We start from the raw sequence: 23668 nt of genomic DNA, 5'->3' as shown, positions 1-23668 counted from the left end.
GGTCATACGAATCGATTCCGAGACGAGAAATTTTCGGCTCAGAAATTGACCAAAAAAGTAAGGCTAACCCCTTTGGATTTTTGGCGAAAATTTCGACGACTTTGAAAAGTGCTGCAATCAATTTCGTGAGGCACTATTCCGACGTGGTTTCGCGAGAGAAATCGATTAAGCGCAGTCCCATTACGCTGCGAGCAACGCCTGCAAAGTTACAGCCAAAAAACTGCAGATTTTGGTCGTCATTTCTCTGCTGTTGGTCCCACGCTATTTTCCATGTGTTTTTTCAGTTCCTGGGGGTCGATTTAGTCCAGAAAGGGTCATACGAATCGATTCCGAGACGAGAAATTTTCGGCTCAGAAATTGACCAAAAAAGTAAGGCTAACCCCTTTGGATTTTTGGCGAAAATTTCGACGACTTTAAAAAGTGCTGCGATCAATTTCGTGAGGCACTATTCCGACGTAATTTTGCGAGAGAAATCGATTAAGCGCAGTCCCAATACGCTGCGAGCAACGCCTGCAAAGTTACAGCCAAAAAACTGCAGATTTTGGTCGTCATTTCTCTGCTGTTGGTCCCACGCTATTTTCCATGTGTTTTTTGAGTTCCTGGGGGTCGATTTAGACCAGAAAGGGTCATGCGAATCGATTCCGTGACGAGAAATTTCCGGCTCAGAAATTGACCAAAAAAGTAAGGCTAACCCCTTTGGATTTTTGGCGAAAATTTCGACGACTTTGAAAAGTGCTGCAATCAATTTCGTGAGGCACTATTCCGACGTGGTTTTGCGAGAGAAATCGATTAAGCGCAGTCCTAATACGCTGCGAGCAACGCCTGCAAAGTTGCAGCCAAAAAACTGCAGATTTTGGTCGTCATTTCTCTGCTGTTGGTCCCACGCTATTTTCCATGTGTTTTTTGAGTTCCTGGGGGTCGATTTAGTCCAGAATGGGTCATGCAAATCGATTCCGTGACGAGAAATTTTCGGCTAAGAAATTGACCAAAAAAGTAAGGCTAACCCCTTTGGATTTTTGGCGAAAATTTCGACGACTTCAAAAAGTGCTGCAATCAATTTCGTGAGGCACTATTCCGACGTAGTTTTGCGAGAGAAATCGATTAAGCGCAGTCCCAATACGCTGCGAGCAACGCCTGCAAAGTTACAGCCAAAAAACTGCAGATTTTTGTCGGCATTTCTCTGCTGTTGGTCCCACGCTATTTTCCATGTGTTTTTTGAGTTCCTGGGGGTCGATTTAGTCCAGAAAGGGTTATACGAATCGATTCCGAGACGAGAAATTTTCCGCTCAGAAATTGACCAAAAAAGTAAGGCTAACCCCTTTGGATTTTTGGCGAAAATTTCGACGACTTTAAAAAGTGCTGCAATCAATTTCGTGAGGCACTATTCCGACGTAATTTTGCGAGACAAATCGATTAAGCGCAGTCCCAATACGCTGCGAGCAATGCCTGCAAAGTTACAGCCAAAAAACTGCAGAATTTCGTCGTCATTTCTGTGCTGTTGGTCCCACGCTATTTTCCATGCCTTTTTTGAGTTCCTGGGGGTCGATTCAGTCCAGAAAGGGTCATACGAATTGATTCCGAGACGAGAAATTTCCGGTTCAGAAATTAACCAAAAAAGTAAGGCTCACCCCTTTGGATTTTTGGCGAAATTTTTCACGACTTTGGAAAGTGCTGCAAATAATCACGTAAGTCACTATTCCGACGTGACATCGCGAGAGAAATCGATCAAGCATAGTCCCAAAACGCTTCGCTCAACGGTTCAAAAGTTACATCCCAAAAACTGGAGATTTCTTTTTTGGCGATTTCCCCAGAGTGCACGACGTTTTATGTATGACATCGTATCCACAATATTTCATCCAACCTATATTGATAATTATTAACAATAAAACAACTCCCTATTTTCCCCGTAGTTATTTTTGTATACGTCCTCCGAGCTACGAAATGGCATTTTTCTAATCCTGAGGGTCTGATTGATCTTGAGACAAAAACTTTTCGTCTCGAAAAATCACATAAAAAGGAATCTCTGATTTTTCTGCCAAATATCGACGACATAAAATAATAAATATTTTGCTGCCTAGTTCCTGACCAATAGCAACGCCAAAAAAATAGGTCATTGACATTTAGCGCGCACCAGTTAGTACTGGGGTCAGTTATGTAGAGTCTCTGGATAGTGCTTCCGTACTGGTATTCCTATATTAGACCTAATCTCGGCAGGAAGATACTGCAGCAGCATTATGCTGCCCGTGAAAATCCAGTCCAAACAGACAACAGTTGTATCCCATGAGCTGAATTGTGAACTGGAAAGTACTGAGATGTTGACCATAGCTGATTTTCGATCACAAGTGGTCGTCTCATGTCACAATGTTTATGGCGGCTGCATCCGGTCACGGCTACCGGTCGGGTGCAATTGGCGCGGGCAATTCTTTCCCCTAGAGACGAAATTTGATTCGTTCCAAGACCAACTGCTGACAACCTGGTTGGATGATTAAAAATCAGCTTATATTTTTCAGTCAATCACTTCCGAGAAACACTCGCAGAACCCGAACGCATTTTGTTCAACCCTCAACCTATGGAGGCTAGTTCAACCATTGACATCTGTGCATTTGACACACCGAGGTTAGGGCGACTGTCTGTATATTTTTCACTCAACGAGGTTATGTATGGGCAATAACAGCAAACAGACCCAAGCACGAAGTAGGTCTCAAAGAATAAAAGCTTCACTAATTTGTTCAAATTGATAGCGTTGCACTGAGAATACACGCTTAGATTGCCGGCATGTCCATGAGTTCAAGTCATAACAGTAATACTGTCACTGTAAGTACTGTCCAATAATTTTTGATTGCATAATTTTGTTTGTCGAAATCGAATGCATTCTTCCAAACAATTACGATGATTTATTCCTGCAAATATCAAAGTTTTCACTTCAGTTTAGTGAAAACTCTTCATTTTATTCAATAGCATACCCAGAATTGTATGCAATAATTAAAATCATATGTATTTGCAGACGCAAGCTGTGATGGATCCTGAATTCTTATCCAGACTAATTCCACAAAACAAAGAACAAGTTCGACCAGCATGTAAGAAGTGTGGTTATGCTGGTCACCTAACATTTCAATGTAGGAATTTCATAAAGGTCGATCCAAACAAGGAAATAGTATTGGACGTCAGTAGCACGAGCTCAGACAGTGATGAAAATTATCTGTCTCCATTGACTGAGTTGCGCGAAAAGGAACTCAAAAAGAAACAGAAGAAAGCAAAGAAGAAAAAAAAGAAGGAAAAAAAGCTAAAAAAAAAATCAGCCAAACGCGAACGGTCAAGATCCAGATCTAGATCAGAGAGCTCTGATTCGGAATCCGAAATTGCAGAGAAAAAGAAAAAGAAACACAAGAAAAAGAGTAAAAAATCAAAACACAAAAAACAGAATAAGCAAAGTTCCTCTGATTCTGATAGCGACAGCGACTCTGACTGAAAATTCAAACTACCGGACATATTTTTTAGAATGAATGAATTAATTTGAACTGATCTAGGATGAATGTTATTGTAAATATTTAAACCCAATTTTATTCAATTACATGGTAAACGCAGTTACACCACACAATGCTGTATGTGACGATTGAGAATATCGAATTCTTATGAATAAATATTTTACTTCTTTATATCTGACCATTTCACGATTGCCTCGCTATTTCAGAATGATAAAATACGCAATACTTGCGGGATAACGCAAAATACAGTGAGAAAATAATTTCAAAAGGGGATTTTCAGTGCCATAAAGGAGTTTGTTCACAAGAAATGATCTGGTAGTCAGATGGTACGATGACCAAGACAATAGTAAAATATTGAATTCGCTACAAAAGGCACCCAATATAATATATTTAATCAAGTAATAAAATACATCGGTGTTAGACACAGTACAATACTGAGATAATCATGTGTTTTTTTGTAATATTTTTTTATAGATATATGTATATATATATATATATACAATTGATTAATTGTAAGATAAGATTAAGATCTCAAGGTAGGTACATATTCAAAACTAATTGTCTAAAAACAAAAAATAATGTGAATAATAAATACCTTAAAAGTACATTCATGTTAAATGACTATTGGTACAACAATACTTTACAAGGTACTACCGACATGTATGGTATATTACTTCGGTAATAACTTGTTAAAAAGTTTGTATGGTACTAAACGTGGTACGATGAAAATGGTAAAAAATAGTTGTCGTTTCTATGATATTCTGTTGTCTTGATCTAGTTCGGTTATTTGAAACTTATAAGAACGTGCTCAGTCAAGTGCACCAACTTCTATTTTCAAACTACCGTTTTTTATAAATAACTATATTTTCAACGAACCTGTTTCAAAATAATTTTAATTTCAATTTAATACACAAATAAAATTTCATTAATTTAACATTTACATGATTTAATCCATTACCCTCGGATTAGTCAGGTGCATCAGACTGGGACAATGTTCACATTGCAAATTGCAACATGCTAATTGTAAGTTAACAGTTTTACGATTTATTATCCTATAATTTCAATATTTTGACACGTAAAAGAAAACGTATTTCAACTACGGTCACTTTCCATAAGATATATTGCAATACCTTGGCAGACCATTGAATTAAGCTAAAATAAAATGGAAAATATTGGCTGCACGAGAACGCTATTTAAAGCTGCTTGAATTATACGTGCGATGATACGGTGATTTTTTATTGTTGGAATAACCCAAATAAAAGGTTCAAATTCATTTCATTCCAATCTCCTGTAGTTCAGACAAACACACCTCAGTTATTTATCAATTGCATTATCGTACAAAAATATAAATTATGTTCATTATCATTAGGTCTGCAAATTTCTGTACATAACGTAAAGCCGAATACACAAATCATTTATTTTTAATTATAACGATGCTAAGCAAAAGGAATCTAAATCGCATCAAAGAAAAGTACAGAATGGCAAGTCTGAACAAGGGTTTGTCCGAACTAATCGCGTCTAATTTATCAAATACTCCAAAGACTTGTGGCCTCTGTCTTAAGATGAGCTTATAATTTGTTTGATTAAACTTTTCTCTAAGCTGCTCTAAAACTAGCGACCACACACGTAAACTTTAACTTATATGCGTATGTATATGTATGAATTTATATATATATGTATATCTATCTGTTGTGTTTTTAAACATAAAATCTATAAAATAAAAATTTGGCTTCTGTGTACAGGCCAGAGTTAATGCTAACATACTAATTAAACTAAGAGTAATAAAAGGTTGTACAAATAAACTGACATACATATCATTTATGAAAAATCCGATATATTCTATATTTAATATATAATCTGGAAATGATAATAGACTATGGTTGTTTTTATCAATTATGGCTACATAGTATAAATTTCAATATTACAATATAATACAACGTGGTATGTATGTATGCATATATGTGTTTATGTACGTGTGCGTATTGTTGATCCTCCTGAACGAATCGTGGATTTTTTTATTAATTATTCGGAGTACATGTCAAATATATTCGGCCACGATGATTGAAAACATTGCAGTATCGTTTGAGTTTTAAAAACACACAGCTAGGCTGAATTTGTTGGTTGTCATATTTTGTTTCCACAATAAAGATTGACTCTTTGGTCCAGATGAAAAATAATGTATTTATATTATAATCCCGATCGGGAGGATCGACATTTAAATCAGCTCTAACAATCTGTGAAAAACCAATCAATGTCTTCTTCAACGAAATTATTTATATGTGAAAAATATTTTTTGCAGTCCGAAGTGTGTCCATTTTATTATTAGATATAAAACATTACTTTCAGCTATCCTTTTTCGTATTAATCATACTACAACAGCTCTAAATTTAGCTTACTTTTTTCTGACTGTAAAAACATTATGATTGAGCTAGTTCGATGCTCAACTGTAAGATATTATGTTACGCCATAGATAAATTGGACCGAAGTATCTATGCCTGATGAAAAGTTAGGTATCGATTCACTTTGTATAACCATAGAATGCAATACAAGCGGTAACCAAGTATGTAAGTTAATACGAGTAACTTCTGAGGGTTGTCGTTTGTTCCTTCTTAAAATTTTCTAAATCCCATGACAAAAGAATCGAAGCGTAAAAAATTATTTGCAACGGTTCGATAATAATCAAAGATGAAGTGTGATTTTCTGTAGGTAGTAATTGAATATGTTGCTATAGCAGTACCAGTGTAAATCGCGTAAAAAAATTACGATAAACGCGGTGCATTTTTTCACAAGTGAATCAATTCACATATACACATATAATGATAGACGATAATTTCATTCGCATTTTAAACTCGCGTGTCACTGGGCTATCGGTAATTACCTAATAATTATAGATTAATCGAAATATCCTGGTCATAAGGTGTCAGATTGCTGTCAGAAACGGACGGTTGCATTGTTACTGGAACCGAAATCGCGTTCGTTGGAGATTGAAGCGGAGTTGACGTAGCTGGCAGGTGAGACGTTGGACTCTCCAGTGACGAATTCCAGTGATTTCTTTCAGTTCCTTCGCCACCATCGTCGGATACGATTGAAATGTCAGCGATTATGCCACTTTCTGGGAAAAGAAATAAAAATAAGGATAAAAATTAAAATAATAATAATAATAACAATAACAATAAGTTAGGAAAAACTCTTGGAATAAGGAAATCACGTGATTTTTTTTCCTATCTCTGTAAACTTACCAACGCTGCACTGACTGTTCAATGTGGTGCTTCGGTGATGCGGACGAGGACTTGTGTCCAGCCCTAGATGCAGCGTTGCTGTGGGCCCACTGCTCCCGCCACTGCTCGATGAAGAGCTAACAGAGATTACGCTGTGTGGCCTTCGACTACAGCGACCAGAATCCTCCGAAACTGAGACTGCTATTGAGTTTCTGAACCTCGGAGCTGCTTGTCGATAAATAAGTATTACACTTGCATTCAAAATCTGATATTATATAATACTGGTAAAAAGATACTCGTTTTCATTGGTTTTTAAACAAAAATAATGCCAGAAACGAATCAGTTTATACTGTATACGTACTTTTGGAAAGCTGAGCAACGCTGATCGAACGATCGTTGATCTGGTCGGCACTTGGCCTGATGTCAAGACACGGTTTGTTCCCAATGCCCATACTCGACATCTCTGCCAGGCGCACTTCTGCGAAATCATAATAATATTCAATTATTGGCAAAGGAAAAAAGTGAATTGAAATACCGGTGTGAAATCATGTAATTATACTGTAAGAATAGAGTGTATGAGTTCACCTCTGTTTCGGAGCGCCTGTTTCCAAAGAAGATTGCTAAGCTCCTCGGTCCAGGTCTTTTTAATATCTTCATTAGCACATTGCAAGGTGTAGGTATCCCCGGGTTTTCTCTTGCGGAACCAGATTTCAAATTTAGTTGGTGAATCGGCTATCACAGCTGTCAATCCTATGTCAGTCGTTTTGATGCTATTTTTGTAGATATAAATGTCAAGGTTCTGGAATCGGTAAAAATAAAACAATATATAGATACAATTTGCATAGGACCAAGATTTCCTTTTCCTAATTAAATATCATTATAATGATATGAATTCAGTACCTTTCTATCCGGGAATCGTCTGGCCTTGCTGAATAGTATCAGATCCTCAAAAAGAAACACTTGTCTCAGGCACTTTTTACCCTTTCCTTGCCAAACGAGGAATTCGTTTTGCCTCAGCAATCTCCCCTGCTCCTTGACGTTAACCTGGGTAAACAGGGAGCGAAACAACGAGATAGAAATTTGGAAATTAGAACGACGATTGCACAATTCGTCTGTAAATGAGAGATGAAAAAAGAAAAAAAGGAGGAATACTTACGTCGCAATCCCGTAGAGAGTCCATAGCAAGAAGATCATTGCCATGGCGTAGTTGGAACCGTACCATTTGTTCGGCAGCTCTCAGATCTGCTTCCCCCTCGACGAGAGGTTTCGGTTCTTCTTCCTTGTCCTCTTTGTCTTCTTTCTCGTCTTTGCTGGCGATCTGATCGGAAAGATCAGTGCCAGCTTTGACGAGCTGCTGCAAAAGCAGAGCGTATTTCCCCATTCGCTGCACCGGTTTCAGCAAGTAACTCGCCAAGTCCATCTTGTCCCCAAGCTCCAACTGTTTTGTTTTGAAAAATGCTGTCCCATACTCGGCCATCAGAGAGTCAGAGTTGGGTTTATTTTTGTTGTAAAGTGCGTAAAGGTAAAACTTTTTCTCCTGTAAAATGGAAGGACGTTATTAGTTGAAGTTGAGTGGCAATATTCTAGTGCCCGTACTAATCAAACCAGAATAATCACTGCTGAATTCAATTAGTTAACTTACGTGTCTTATGAAGCACTGTCCAACGAACATTGGACACTGTTCGCACTGTTCCAATTCGCGGAGGAAATGTTGGCTGTGGAATTCGTATATTTTTTCAACATTGCCAAATATAACGTTCCTCTGCCCCCGAAGAGCCTGAGGAATGTCTTCCCGCACCAGTTCCGGAATGTAGTTCTGTAGTTTGGAAAGAAAAAAAACAAATTTCATAAATATCACCAAACGAGTGAATTATTTTACCATCGAGGAAAGTCGATTTAAAAACTGCCAATATACCTACAAACTGTCTAGACTACAAGTTTACTATTCTTGATATATTTACCTCTATTATGTACTCAAGTGATTTCACGTAATCTCGTTCAGTCTGTATCATCTCCCTCATTATGAGCAGTATTGTTCTGTAAGCATGGAAACAGTTGGTTAGTTATGTGAAATTTCACTACGGTCATCGTACACTTTGTTGAATGTGATATAAGAACGATCAGCTCTTGGCACGAAGAGAAAAATAGATCATATGCGTATCCAGCAGAGAAACGAAGAATAATTAATTTTTTTTCATTTCTTTGAGTAAACAAAAATTGATGCGAATACATGGGAGTAGATTAAAAATAAAGTATATAGGTATCTATGTTATTAAGCAATAAGATTCAATTGCTTGTATAAAATCTGTAATCTATCTGTTGATAAAAAAATAGAGAAAAAATTAAATTAAATAAGAATTTAATGTTTCTCTGTTTCTCATAAATATACAAAAATTGGATTTTTTCCATGCCAAAGTCGGAAAAAAATATGAAAAAAATTCCTCTACTTCATAGAATGTATCATGGAGATATAGAAAAGGTCGAAGAGTGTTGAAAGCTTCCAGCAATATTATGTATAGTCGATGAAGAAATTTGTTTCATCGATCAGAATGTCGTCGATGATAATGAGGATAAAAACGATTAAATTTAAGATTGTCAATATATATTTATGTGACAAACTTACTTCTTGGCTTTCATTCCAGGCGCAATACTGGGTGCTCGGTGCAGGTGCGAATTGACGGGTGGTTTTGCGAGGCGTCGAGGCGCCGGTGATCGGGGTGGCGAACGTGGTGGAGAGGAGGAGTCGAGAAGCTGTTCGGCGCTTTCACGAAGCTCGGCGATGTTGTCGAGGGTAGGACGACCGCCGTTTCCGGATCCTGGACCGACGCCGCCGTCAACGGGACAGGAGCAGGAAGCGCTGTCGCTGTCGTCCCAGGAAGTGCCTGAAGAAAGTCGAAGTGAAGAATTAATTACAGGGTAAGTATTCGGCGAGTAATCGCAGCGTTGAATTCTCTAAAAAAAAAAAAAAAAAAAAAACTCTGTAGACACTCACGTTTCGTCAGGCTGTCGTCCCAGGACGCGGCAGATCCGGTAGCGGCGAAGGATCTTCTTCGAGCAGGACTTCCTGGGGCGGATTGAGACCTCGTGAGCTCGAGAGCTTCGGCGCATCTGTTTCTGGCCACACGACACTGCTCTAAGAGTGGTTCGTTGCCCAGTTTTTCAGCGAGGGCAACCATCTCGGTGAAGTGTTCCTGGGGAAGCGGTGGCCTCGCCATAAGGAACTGCTGGGCCCGACGGTCGCCGACCACCCTTGTCGCCTCCAATGCCCATTCGTAGGCTCGGTCCAGTAGCAGGAAACATCGCGAGGTGTCTTCCAGACGCTCCCTCGTGTCCTCTAGACGCGAACCGAAACCACGAAGATGCTGTTTCAGGGAACGCGCCAACTCCCGAAGACCGCTGGTGTTCGCCGCCTCCGCGAGGTCGCTACCCTTGTCCAGGTGTTTCTGAAAAGGTAAAAAGAAATAAGGAGAATTAGATTAAGGCCAGCAAGAATGATAATCGACAAGTGGGTTCACGTTTTTTAAAACCCATTTCTCCTTTTTCAGATTTTAGAAATCCAAAAACACGAGATTTTGAAAAAATGTACGATCGATGACACGTGATACAGCTAAGGAGAGGAGAAGATGACATATATCAGCTGTCAGAGGTTTTTAGGGACACCAAGGTTCGTCCTGATGTGCAGAGGATATATTGAGCAGGAAACGACGAGGAAGCGGTGAATGTCGGATTAGTACAAAAAAAAAAAAAAAAGCCGACAACACGGAGGATCGATAATGATGCGGGATGTTTCGCATTTGTAAGGGATCTTTTGATACTGCGGGTATACTTGATGGCGATGATAGAACCTAAGGGGTACAAAAGCGTTCACTGGACGATTAATCATCGATCATCTTCGCGGTCAGGGAGCTTTTGTGATATCACGGGGAAAAAAGAACACACGATGAAGTAAAAGGGGATGGTAACTGCACAATAGTCGAGCCAGGATGCGTCTATCAACTGCAGCGAGGCACCAGCTGCTCATCTCCGAGCGTATAAATCGTATCTACTCGATAACATCGATAACCTCTGTTGTATTTATTTAAATTTTGTGATATAAGTATTTTATTAATTTACCCAAATGTTGTGGCATAACAAAATATAATCAATATAATCACACTTGCGAAAGTTTTTTCTTTTTCGACATGGGCAAACTCGATGAATAAAGACGAACAAGAAACCGCAAATTACCTTGAAGACGATTATGCTTAGATCCTTACCGGATTTGTGCGAATGTATGTTCGCACATACATATCGTTATAATCGCGATAGCTGATGACGGTGAGCGTGCTGCATGAGAGGTTGAATAACGCGAAGCTGAACGGTGCAAAAGTGAAGAAGTTAATTTCCTCCGTAACCGGAAATAGCCAGGTGCCACGAGGCCGTACAAATCGGCACTTCATACACGCGGGATTTGATTTCTTCCGGTTCTCCAGCTCGCAGGACGTAGTTCAGCAGATTTGTTTTTGGTATACCAATAGAATAACCGACAAAAATTTTGCTACAATTTTCTCCCCACCACATAGCAATGAATGAATGATTTTTCTCAAAATCAGTAAACACATTCCAATGGCACAAACTACGCTAGCAAACTTCGTAGTAGATACAAGTTACAGCCGTGAGCTCAGGAGACCGGAAAATGTGTTCATTGTCAGCGATACGCTTCGATGGAGGGACGAGCACGCGTCGTGTTCACCCTGATCGCAAACCGCGGTTGAAACGTTTAGAAATTTGCAATTTTCCCACCTCGAATCGCGAAAGTCAGAAGAGTATTGGTACCTCGTCGGAGTTTGAAACGCGTATCGAAGAATTCGAGATAGAATCGCGTCGTTTCCAGGAGCGTTTTCCTACCCCTTATCCTGCTTTATATGGGTAGAAAAATCTTCGGGCAGTTTCCCGGCACGTGTCGTTCGCAAGCTCGTAAATATGACGGGGAAGCACAATAAAACCAGTAACGATGTTTGATTAGGGGATTCTGGGTTTGCGGCGGGGGATTTTATGCGGTCATAAATATAGAGAAGAGCATGAAAATAAATTAAACATTGTATAATTTTGCCGGCAAGTCACAGGCAGGGGAGAAGACTTGCGGGTCTTGTTTGCACCCTGCGAGAAAACCGCATGTTGCGGTTTGGGCATGAAATATATACATGTACATTGCACCCCCTTTCTGCACGAGGGAAAACTTTCAGGCCGAACAATCCGTCCCCCTTTTCTCTGTCTCTCGGGGGGATTATTTATTTTTGGGGCACCCAAGTACCCGGTTCCATAAATCCCAATTTCCACGCCCTCGTGCGTGCAGATAGTGTATCTACATGCACATCCACGGATCGACGAATGCATTGTGAAACTACCCAAGTGCAGGGCGTGAAAGGCACTTAACCATATGATACAAACAAGCGGGGGTAGTTATTGAATTTGATAAATTTAATACACGGGCTGGCTTACAAGGGTTATTATGATACATAATAAATAGAAGGGTTCCCAAAAATTTCTCCTTGATTATATATCTCGTTCTCTCTCACCTCATGCAGTTGGCTTCTTACAATACGGCATACGTGCATGGTACAAAGATATAATAAAAATACCCGAAAGTTTGAGAAATTGGGACTTAAGTGCAGATATAATGTTAACGGAATTAGCGTGTTCATTGGACTAATATGCGCTCAACGTTCACTTGCAAGCGTTTAAATACGGGTGTAAAAACGAGCCACGATATCTGAGTCAAGGTCTGATTACATTGAGGCATGTTTAATTAATCCAGGCAAATTATTATTATATACTAGAGAGTATATTATACAATGAAATTAGAAGCAAGAAAAAGAAAGACGTGCGGTATTATATATATAGGTACATACATTGTGCAAATTCGATTTCGAACGTATAATGATCGTTAATAATCTGCACAACTTTCCATACGCGAATAGGTATGTATAATATACTTTGTTAAGATTAATGAACGTATGTACCCGTAGTAAAAGTCAAAGACTCTACCTGCGTTGAAAGCAAGAAATGAGACGATGTTCAACAAAAAACCGAAAGGAAAGAGGAGGAAGTTTTACAGCACGTCATGCGATGTGTCGTGCGACTTAAACAGCAATTTCAATTTCTTATTTGGACTGTGATCCACTTTGCTTATAATAATCGTGTTTCCATCATTTCATTTCGGAAGATATGTACGATTATTTTCATGTCTGTATTTATTGTGTGCTATGTAAAAGCGTTAATTTTTTTACGTTTATTATACAAGAAAAAATTGTTCATTACGTAGAGGGGTTAAAAGCAGGTATACAAATCGGTGTCTAAAGTAATTGTAATTATTATTTATACAATATGCATAAGTGAATCTATATTTCGGTTATTATTCAACAGTTTATAGTATAATCAAAAGAACATGTAAAGATAGACAAAGGTTAATAGATTCAAGACTGATTAGATTCTTTAGAGTAGCTGAAATAATCTAATCGTCTAGTAAAGAAATGAAGAATTCACCACGTACGAATTAATGAAGATTTGAAAAGATATAATAAAAAAGCGCGTATAAATTGGCAAAAAATATTGCTTATTAATTCTCGCTAAAAGTACGAAGTTTATCACTGACTAAATCATGCCAGAAAACATATCTCGCATAATCCTTCTACCTGTATCTATAATTCGAGCTGGCATCTTCAGTGAGCAAAGTTCGCGACGAGAGAAAGCTATAATAACGAGTAGAATGAAATGGTTTTGCAAAAAATGCACAAAGGTTACAGACTGACGTTTACGGAAGACTCAACCAAGTCGATGGAAGCAGCTGCTCGTCGTCGCAGAAACTGACAGAAAATGCGTGCCTATACTATAGTGTTCATCTGAATTCACTAAGTCCAGTCAACAATAAAAAAAAAAAATAAAATAAAATAAAATAAAAAACAAAACTCAGGAACTCAAATCTGAAGTCATTTTTGAGCATATTTTAACTGGACTATTAAAAACGAAGGATTCGAGAAGCTGAAGACACATTAAATTGTTCTCACGTTCGGATAAAGTTAAAGAAGAAACAAGGTCCGTTTAGTGAGCGTCGATTATGATTAGAAAGCAAGTGTGAGGACGATTACGAGTCGTTCGGTGAATGATAATTGACCCTACAATGGTGATTCCTGTTGCAATAAGCATCGAGAGGCAACGCCGAATGGGATAATATTATACAGAGTATGGGTTGCTGACCGATAGGAATGCCGCTAAGGAAAGTTGTGTGCTGGACACACTACCGGTCTCTATAATGTACCCTATGATGCAGGAATTATTGGTGCCACTGAACCGTAATCTCGCGCTTCTGTTCAAGTCTGTACATATTCGGGCATAGGAGTAGCCAGGAAGTTTCGTGAAAGAGTCATTAGTTCTGCGTCCCTTTCCATCGTTAGTTGCTAAGGTTTACTATATCCACGAAAATTTCACTGGAACAAAGAATTTTTTTCGGGTCAGGATGATCGCGTGTGAAATAAAACGTCGAGGTCTTCAAGTGACTTGGAAAAACTTAGATTCTCATTTTTCGATTTCCTCAATTTCCTATTTTTTTAGCAATTTAAGTGCGGCAAGTTCCGTCACATAGAAGAACAAGAAGCTGATGATGATGATGCAGAAGCAAACATCCGAGACTTTCACCCGCGGTAAATCTCGTGAATCTTGACGGCAGTTTTTCGAAAGAAATAAATCCACGCGAAAGGCAGCGATTGCGACACAAGACGGACGGAATCAACGCTCGTTAACTTTCCGTCTGGACGTCCAGGACCTTGTCCATCGTCCAGAGATTTTCTCCTCCTGCAGCTGTCGATTAAGAAGCTCAAAGCGATCATGCATTAGGATTTTCTCACGCTATTTTTTGCCGCGAGAAGGAATCGCTCTAGGATTTTGTCGTGCGGGTGCCTAGCACAGCTAGGAACGAATAGAGATCAACGCTTCACGCTTCGCAGCAATTACAATTGGGATTTATCCCGAATCGCAAGATCGAACGTCGAGAAAGAAAAATGTGTTACTCAACCACCGTCGTCATCGTCATCAGGATATTGGAGCGAATCTCCAGCTGCGTAGATGGAATTCGTTACAAAACAAGATTGAATGATTTGAAAATTCAATGCAACAATTTTTCTCAATTTCGTATAATCTCTTTTTCTTCTCCTTTTTAGCGTCGAAAGGTTATAATTCGAAAAAGTCGAGTGATTTTTGCTGACGTGAACCTATAATTGAATCGCGTTTTATTATCTGCAGTAAACGAGTCACTTTATTATATGATTGGATAATCAGGTAAGGCTATGCACGACAATCTTATACGGGAGGAAACTTTAACGGGAGAGAAAGATCGTGGATCAGGTGGATATATAGAAGGTAAAGAGAAAGGTTGCCGCAACCTCTTAAATGGGAATTTTCTATGGGAAAAGCTATACGTGGATTGTAAAAAAATTGCAAAAGAAAAAGAATAAAATACATAAATAGATATAATAAATGAATACGGATTAAAATCGATCGCGCAGTCGAACCTGCTGAGACCAAATACAGATAACCAAGAGCAATTAGCACCGAGATACATAAACGGGAGTAAAAATCGGCTGGGAATCTTTTTTTCTTTCTCAATGCACGCGTAGTTATTGCATATATTGCATCGAATCTGCCGATTCAAATCACGTGTAGAAGATACGTGACTCACATTTTATATTTTATTTTACGAATTTGCGAAATTTTCTCTTATTTGTTCAACGAAGACAAAAAAAAATAAATAAATAAAACAGAGATGAGGATAAAATTAGCAAATGTAATTTTAAGGAGATCTTTTTTTTTTAGTAAAATGGATACTATTTGTTAATTTATTTACCAGACAGTCGCACGTCGTGTGTTTATAAAATAATCATACATTTGCAAACTATTATAATGTATTTAAAAAAAGTTTATACACATCGATTCTTCATTTTGACTTTTGAATTTAAATTTAAAAAAAAATCCAGTAATTTCGTTTCGATTTCACTCTACGATGACTACGATTTAAAAAAAATTCCCTAAATCACTTGTTATCATCGATTAAAATGAATAAAAAGTATCTATAGTCTCGGACGTATTAATTACTTATGAATTACATCTTTGAAACAGCATGTAAAATAATCGATCGAATGAAATAATTTTCAGGACGAAAACGCGCGCTCATTCGATCATAGTTGGAGAACAGCTGACCCTTATTGAAAACGTGGCGATTCATCGGGTATATAATAAACGTTCTCTCCCCGAATTAAACGTTGCAGCAGCTGTACGCTGACGTTAAATATATACATATATGTATACTTGAACGTACCTACGCATGTATTTTATCCCTGTAGTACAAGCTATACGAAATTGATGAAATATTTCCGCTACACGAGTAGAAAGTACACAATGGAACCAAGTGACAGGCACTACACGCAGGGCGGGCATTAAGTAATAGAAATCTAAAAGTGTGTGCACAGAGTTACGAAGGACCGTAACAACGTTTAAGGTCCAGGTGCAGTCGCGATAATGGATGAAATTGCATTCGAGTTCGCCATTGATCCCAGGCTTGTAATTTCGGTGTCTGAAATCAGAGATTATGCCGAGGGGTTGAAATCAGAATGAAATCGGACATAGAAATTGCTTTGAAATCGTACGAAATGACTGTGGAAATCAGCTGGAATCATCCAGAATCGTGTAAAAATTTCTGTGAAGTTTTTCTGGAGTGACACAAAAAATTCTTATCGATAAAAACGTTTTTTTTTTTAAATTGATAAAAATATAAATTTTGTACAATAGTTTATGTTGAAAAATTTATTTCTTGTTGAGTAATTGGAAATTTTTTAGTAAATGTCGATGTTTCAGTAAAGAAGATAACATGAACTTTAAGAAAAATTATATTATTTACATTTTTCAACCATTGTTTCACAGTGAAAATAAAAAAAAAAATCGTCAAATTTAAGATAACTAATTTTTAACTTTGAATAACTTTTGAATCAATAGATTTACGAAAAAATCGCAAGAGACCTTTTCTGTATATCGTTAAATTTCCTATAAAAATATGTATTGTTCTTTACGATACGTCAATCCGTTGTTGAGTAATAAAATTCCAAAATAAAAAAAAAAAAACATTTGCCTGTATAATTTAATATTAATATTAAGAGCTCAAACTATTGCACAATTTTTTCTTCGTCATCTTGAAGGATATTTTCATGGTGACTAACGAAAACAAAAAAAAAAGAAGAAATAAATAGTAATTTTTTTCTACCCACCCTAACGAGTAGAGTTACATTCAAATCCATAGCACCCAATTATTGCAATTATTCGACAAAGGTTAATTGGCAGTGAGGGTCAGACGTTATTTGCCCCTGACGACGACGTCGACGTCGACGATAATAATAATTACTGGATCCGATCGGGAGAACTTGGCGATTCGCACGTGCACAGCCTTTAGTGAGTGGAGACGATGCAGTTTCGTCTGAAAGTTCTGCGACTGATCGAGATCACAAGGACTCGAAACCGCCGCTTCGTAGCTCCCTCTACTTGTCCAATTACCCGACGACTGCATCGAGAGTGATGCACTTTTACGCTGCACCAGTGAGGATTGAATAAACGTCCCGAGTGGGTATACAATATGGTACAAGCCGGGTGTATCGGCACAATAGATTTGCTCGAGAGAGAACAGATGTCTTTCGAATAATTCCGAGAGGGAATAAACGTCGAAAATTATACTCGTGTTTCGATAGTTTGTTAAAATCAAACAAAAAAATTAATAAATAAATCAGTTTTTAAGATCACATTATTCCGAGTATAATTAACATTGTTTAATCATTGATATACATATTTGAGAGTTAATTGGATCGAAATATTTTGCAAGGAGATAAATCTCGGTCAAAGTTTCGTTCAATTTTGAAAAATTCTCAATGACATCAGTGCACAGGATTTGCACAGGCACGATGAACATGAGTCGGAACATAGATTTTCGAAATGAACAGATGCGTTCGGATTTTCATGGCGGGGGATTATGAGTGCGGATATAAAGCGTTGCAGGATCGTTGGCAGGATCGTGATTTAGCTGCAGCGTACGCAATTTTCTGTACCTATAATAAGTAACGCGAAATCGTGCATGTAATGTGTGCTAATGCTTATAGTCGTGTATCAGAAATATTGTTGTTTTATTTTTTTTTTTTTTTTTTTTTAATCAACCTTGATTCCAAATTTATCGCTGTAATAGATGCTTCGGTATTTTTCGCCCGAGGCCGTGACTCCGCGAGTTACGTAAATTATTATTATTATTATAGATAATTTATCTTCCCAAGCGTGTAAAATAACGTTTTTGTAAAAGAAAAGATGAAAGATAAAAATAACCGACGACGCGGCAGCGAGAAGGAAACTAAATTAAACGGTTACACTAATTAATCTGTGTGTGTATGTGTGTATCTATATATATAAATAATACATGCTGTTCGTGACTAATAATAAGTGAGAAATTTTTATGGTGTTTTATACATATATGGGTATGGAGATATATTTTACGTGTTCAAATGAAACAATTTAAGTCACAAATCAACAGAGTAAAAACGGTATAAACTTGCATGATAGATTTTCGCCAATTCTTGGTTTCGATGTATAATATCACATCAATGATTATAATATTATAACCGCTGTTCCGGTTCTTCGCTAACGTTATACTCGAGTGGTTATTAAATCATTCAATTATGGGTCACGTTTAGAGCCCAGATTTAACTTACAAGTCACGGTGCTGCGTGACTTTCTAATTAATTCTATTAGCAAAGGGGGTTTAGATGATTATCAAATTAACTGGGACAAAACATAAGAAGAGACAAGTGTGTGACACTGTAGAATAAAGTGTGATAATTAATTTTACTACGATGTAAAAAAAAAAAAAAAACGGATTTCCGAGCAAATCACCCACAGCTATGAAAATCAAACATACAGAATCATTGATTCGTCGTTGAATTTTATTCAACTTTAAACGCACATGACCAAGTATAGTTACCCGGAGGTATATACGTAGGTATATACATAAAGTTGAGGTATGCAATTAGGTTACGCGGTGAATTTCGTCATTATTTCAAAGCTGGAGAGTCCGCAGCCTGAGAAACGTGCCATTTTCGTTATTACGAAGCGTGCAAAATGACGATGAAAAAAAATAATACATACATGTATATATAGTTTAAAATCTATTACAAAACTTGTACCGAACAAAAGTCAAGTTGACAAAAATCTGGTAATAAAATAGAAACCGACCAGATACCGTAAAAAATAGAAATAAACTAAAGACTAGGAAGAGAGAAGAAAACAAAAAAATATCAACTCGTGCATTACAGTCTTGGCATTTTGCAGAGAGGTCAGTTGGTTATCGGTTTATTATTCCTAAGGTTGCCCCGCGTCCTTCAATCGCCCTTATTATTTAAAGCTCAACTTTTAAAGCTCCGCGGGAACGCCGAGCACGTTAAAAAAAAAAAAAAAAAAATTAGAATTTTTTCCATTCTTCTTTCGCGGTATAAATTGATTAATTATACGTGGTTACGAGGAATTATTATCGCATTACAAACCCCAGAGTTTACAATAAAACCAGGGTTCTTTGAACTTCCGCTTTACAGATAGTTTTCCTGCGCGTCAGCTGTTCACGGTGAAAGTGATCATCAAACTCGAAAATTATTAAAGGCTGTAAAATTGACCAAAGGTGATAAGAATCGGTCATTGATACGTCTTGATAAATGGCTTACAGCTTCAGCAATAGGACGAAAATTCCAGCAACCGGTGACGTAGAAATTTACCGCTTTTCAAATTTCGAACAGTATATATACATAACCCCTGAGGAATTTCCACGTCTTGTCGACGGTTAACGGTTCGAGTTTTAATCGCGAGAAACGTCGAGGCTGACGAGAAGTGAAAGTAGATACCCTTTAAACGTCCCGTGGAAATTGGGTATATGTGGATGAAAATTTTCTGTCGATATGTTATCTGCACAAATAAATGCATAACATGAGGTGATAAATTAAAATCAAAGCGCGGGAGAAAAGGAAAGAAGGAAAAACGACCGAATGCAAATCGATGGTAGGAGGAAATCAGCCGGACTAGATTAGTTTCAGTGAAAAATGAAACTTGAAAGTGATCGATCAAATTTGCAAATTGAATTACAAGCTTGCGCACACGCGTCGCAGTTGAGTGCAGATCTCGGGTTCAAAGATAGCAAAGTGGGTGAATATATTAATTAACGCTCGTTCGTTGATCGCTGTATTCATATTTTTTCCAATTTTTATCTTGCAGAAAAATTCCTGCTGTATTTTCAGAAATAGAATGCATCAAATATCGGAACGATAATTGTAGTGTTGTCTTTGAATTTTCACACTGCGTCGATATTTTTCCAAAATACAGACAATGACGCGATAATTTTCTGTCTGCTGGCGCCTATACCAACCTATTAAGAGAACAACAACAAGTTATTAATTATACCTGCGAGATACAATTAGCTTGTAAAATCTAACTTGCTAGTCTAATAAAAATTTTTATTTTTGATTTTCTCAATTTTTTTAAAATATTTCTTAGTACCCCAAGAAAATCGATTTTTTTTAGTTTCGTTTTTTGTTCATAACTTTCATAATAATGGTTCAAATTGAAGTTTTCTTTTTTAAATTCTTTGTTTTTAAATGACCTTTGCAAAAAAAAAAAAAATACAAAAAAAAAAAATTAAATATTCAAAGTCTTTTTGATTAAGATTTTTGAGTTTTAAATATTAATTCTAACTATTGAAAGTGAGTGTAGGTATATAGTTTGATTTTTTTTGTTGAAAATTTGATATTTTCGTAACAGGTGATCAAAAAAATCTCAAAATTTACCAACAAGGCTCTTTTAAGGGTTACCAACAAAAATATCAAAAAATAAAAGAAATCGAAAATCAAAAAAAAGGAAAAAAAATGTATGTATATGTATATTGAATGAAAAATATCAGATGATCTCCCCTCCACCCGTCCTAAAAAAAAAACAGGCTAATTGTTTTCTCCCGGAGTTTAATCGCCCCAACAGGATACGCGTGAAACACTGACACCCTAACGTGCTTCGAATAACTCACGTGAAGAAGCTGATCGTCGTCGTTGGCAGGAAAGAATCGCTTGTCGATTCACGGCGTTAAAGTGCAAATGGATGTCAGAACTTTTCGTCATTCAATTCGCGTCGCCGGCCCGTTGCTTTATGGCGATTGTCTTTGCCGGGAGTGAAAAACCAACAGTAAACTAGCCGGTTATTCTGGTTCAGTAGGTCGATCATCGCCCACGCCTATTATTATTACATACAATAAATAACAGGGCGAGTCGTCGTTTGCTTACATTTATATACTCATCGTTTATTTACAGAATCGGGGAAATTTTTGTAGGGAATGAAGCGCAAGGAAATCGAAATGATAATAATTTTATTGACAGGAGGTCCGAAAGAAGAAGATAGAAACGTCGTGGAAAGTTCATACTAGGTACTGAATTTTCAACGATGCCAAACGTAATTTACGGAATTTCGAAAGCTGAGAAATCGAAAAATTGAACAAGTTCGAACGAGCAGAATCGAAATATAATATTTTCTCACGATTCTGTTACATTCACTTTGACTTTCGATATTTCTAGCCAATTTCTTCTCCTTTTCGACGTTCTTGTGAACGTTTGATTATTTATCTATCTTATGTATGTGCTCGTTTCGAAAGTGTGAATGATTTTCGCTTCTTGTCGAAAATTTCTATCGTCAATTTTTTTCATTTCTCAAACATTTTAACCCCCACCCGAAATGTAAAAAAAGAAAACACCAGTTGTCAAAAAATATTCATGTGTTCGTATTATCATAGGCAATGAACCATGACTAGAATCTCTTCTTAAAAAAAAATCGTCGACGATCGGGTTTGTCCTATCACAAGGATAAAGGGGTGAAAAGCGAAATCCTGATGTCCGTCTTTGTCTTTATTTATGACTAATGGCTTCTTTCAGCAGTTTATTTTCGTCAATCTTACACCGATAACGATTCAGGCACCTTTTATACCCATGCAGACGTCTAGTTCCCCGGAAGGAATGCGGCATTGTTTAATTTTAAGGGTCTATCCGGTCGCGAGTGGCGTGTTTAGTGTAGTTTATAAGCATACAAACATCACACGTTAACGATATTGTAAGCGCCAGAAATATCATTCTTAAATATACACGCGATACAGGCAGGCTGCGGGAGGAATGTTTTAAAATGCGTCGGAATGCGTTTCACCGATTTTCTTCACGGTTAGGCACGATGATCTTTCGGCGAGGAGTAGAACTTTCCCATTCGACATTCAACAAGCGTTTACCTGCGTGTAGAGACGCACGGTTATACAAAACGATCCCGTGTCCCGAAGGACTCGTCGAGATCACGTGACCGGAATTTCAAGGGATGACAAATCGACGCAGAGGACCAGAAAATCTCATCCTTCATGCAGCACGACAAAAGAATTAATCATAAGAAATCCATCGAAATCAGCGTATCAGTATAAAAAAAAGCTGCGCGAACGTTGTGCAAATTTTGGCAATCGCATAACGAGCGTGAATTGATTTTCGCGAGTCCTCGGAACTTCCTGGACGAGGTCGTCGCGAGGTCGTCGAATCGTTCAAAGTCGTGTGTAAATTTCGATGAATTCATTATTACCGCTAAAAAAGCGTCAACAAAAAGACCAAGTTTTTTTTTTCGTTTTTCTTTCTTCTTTTTTTTTTAATATCTTTTTCCTCAACTATCTCTTGCGTAAGAAGTGAGGCGTGCGACGCGAATTTTAATGCGAAAAAGCACCGCATCAACGGTTCGTGAACCCGCCGTACGATGGTCGTAATAATTTGCTAGTCTCTATTGGGATTGTCTTTTTGCAATGCGTCATCTGGTGGAAAAGAAACAAACTAATACAACCAGGCTAACAGCTGACGGTTGACAATGTTTTTTCTCGTGTGGATGGTACAACAGGTACATCATTGATTAAATTTCATCAATTTATGTGACATGAGTAATTTGAAAGCCGAAGAATTACGATTTACCTCTATAAAAATGAAAATCTTAGGTTATGTGGTGATAAAATGGCGCCGACAATCAGCCTCTGACGTTGGCATGAGGAGATTTTCCAATAGCTTTGACTGAATTGCAGATTGTACGAGATATTTATAACGTTTTTCGCAAGATCACAAGGTCATGCGAAAATAATACGTAATAATTGCCGGTTTTGTTATACCCGGTAAAATATTCTCGCATCGTTTTTCGGGCTGTAAAGTTTAATTCGCTTTGGCTGCTGCTGCTGCTGCTGCGGCTGTTGCTGTTGTAATCGTGTTCTTAATTCAAACGTCACGATTCGTCCTCGCCGTACTGCATCGCCGACTTTTATACCAACAGTTGGGTTATGTTTTAGTAACGGGGCGGGTGGTGCAGCGGTTAAACGTGATTCGAATAGAAACGACTTGTTTTCGGGCCGTAACCTGCGAGGCTAGACCGCACTCTCTTGGAATATACAGTCACTTTTTCCTAACCTCATATTATGCCCGGACAGAGTTACTTCGGGACCGGCAGATCATTTACTGAAGAGCTATTCATCATCCTGCACAAGTCCGAGTCAAGGATTGAGGACGATTTTCAGTGGTTTCAAATTATTGCCAAGTTATTTCAAGTCATTTTAGGCCAAGGCCAAATCATTTAAAACGGCTGAGATGGATTTCAAGTCTTTTCAGATGAATATCAAGTTATTTCAAGTCATCTTAGGCGAAGGCCAAATTATTTGAAACGGTTGAGATGAATTTCAAGTCTTTTCAGATGAATACCAAGTAATTTCAAGTCTTTTCAGATGAATAGCAAGTGATTTCAAGTAATTTTAGGCGAAGGCCAAATTATTTGAAGCAGTTGAGATGAATTTCAAGTCTTTTCAGATGAATACCAAGTAATTTC

General features: G+C 37.7%; 2 protein-coding genes across 2 annotated transcripts in view; one reads left to right on the top strand and one right to left on the bottom strand.

Moving 5' to 3' along the window:
- The first annotated feature begins 2589 nt into the window (after positions 1-2589).
- Positions 2590-3656, top strand: LOC124404614 (protein SREK1IP1-like). The gene is made up of 2 exons (XM_046878930.1): positions 2590-2814; positions 3005-3656. Exons 1-2 carry the CDS (start codon positions 2776-2778, stop codon positions 3467-3469), a joined length of 504 nt encoding a protein of 167 aa, XP_046734886.1. The 5' UTR covers positions 2590-2775; the 3' UTR covers positions 3470-3656.
- A 1646-nt stretch (positions 3657-5302) lies between these two features.
- Positions 5303-23668, bottom strand: part of LOC124404610 — a 184718-nt gene continuing 166352 nt past the window's right edge. Inside the window, exons 14-23 of the mRNA XM_046878916.1 lie at positions 9696-10146; positions 9327-9585; positions 8665-8740; positions 8346-8519; positions 7860-8240; positions 7604-7747; positions 7289-7502; positions 7065-7181; positions 6725-6928; positions 5303-6597 (exon numbers count right to left, since the gene is read on the bottom strand). Of these exons, the coding sequence (XP_046734872.1) occupies positions 6371-6597; positions 6725-6928; positions 7065-7181; positions 7289-7502; positions 7604-7747; positions 7860-8240; positions 8346-8519; positions 8665-8740; positions 9327-9585; positions 9696-10146 (2247 nt within the window). The 3' untranslated portion in view covers positions 5303-6370. The remainder of the gene's footprint in view (positions 6598-6724; positions 6929-7064; positions 7182-7288; positions 7503-7603; positions 7748-7859; positions 8241-8345; positions 8520-8664; positions 8741-9326; positions 9586-9695; positions 10147-23668) is intronic.

The sequence above is a fragment of the Diprion similis genome, chromosome 3 (assembly GCF_021155765.1).
Source record: "Diprion similis isolate iyDipSimi1 chromosome 3, iyDipSimi1.1, whole genome shotgun sequence".
NCBI classification, from domain to species: Eukaryota; Metazoa; Arthropoda; class Insecta; order Hymenoptera; family Diprionidae; genus Diprion; species Diprion similis.
The sequence above is the reverse complement of the archived record's forward strand: the minus strand, read 5'-3'. Positions and strand labels throughout refer to the sequence as shown.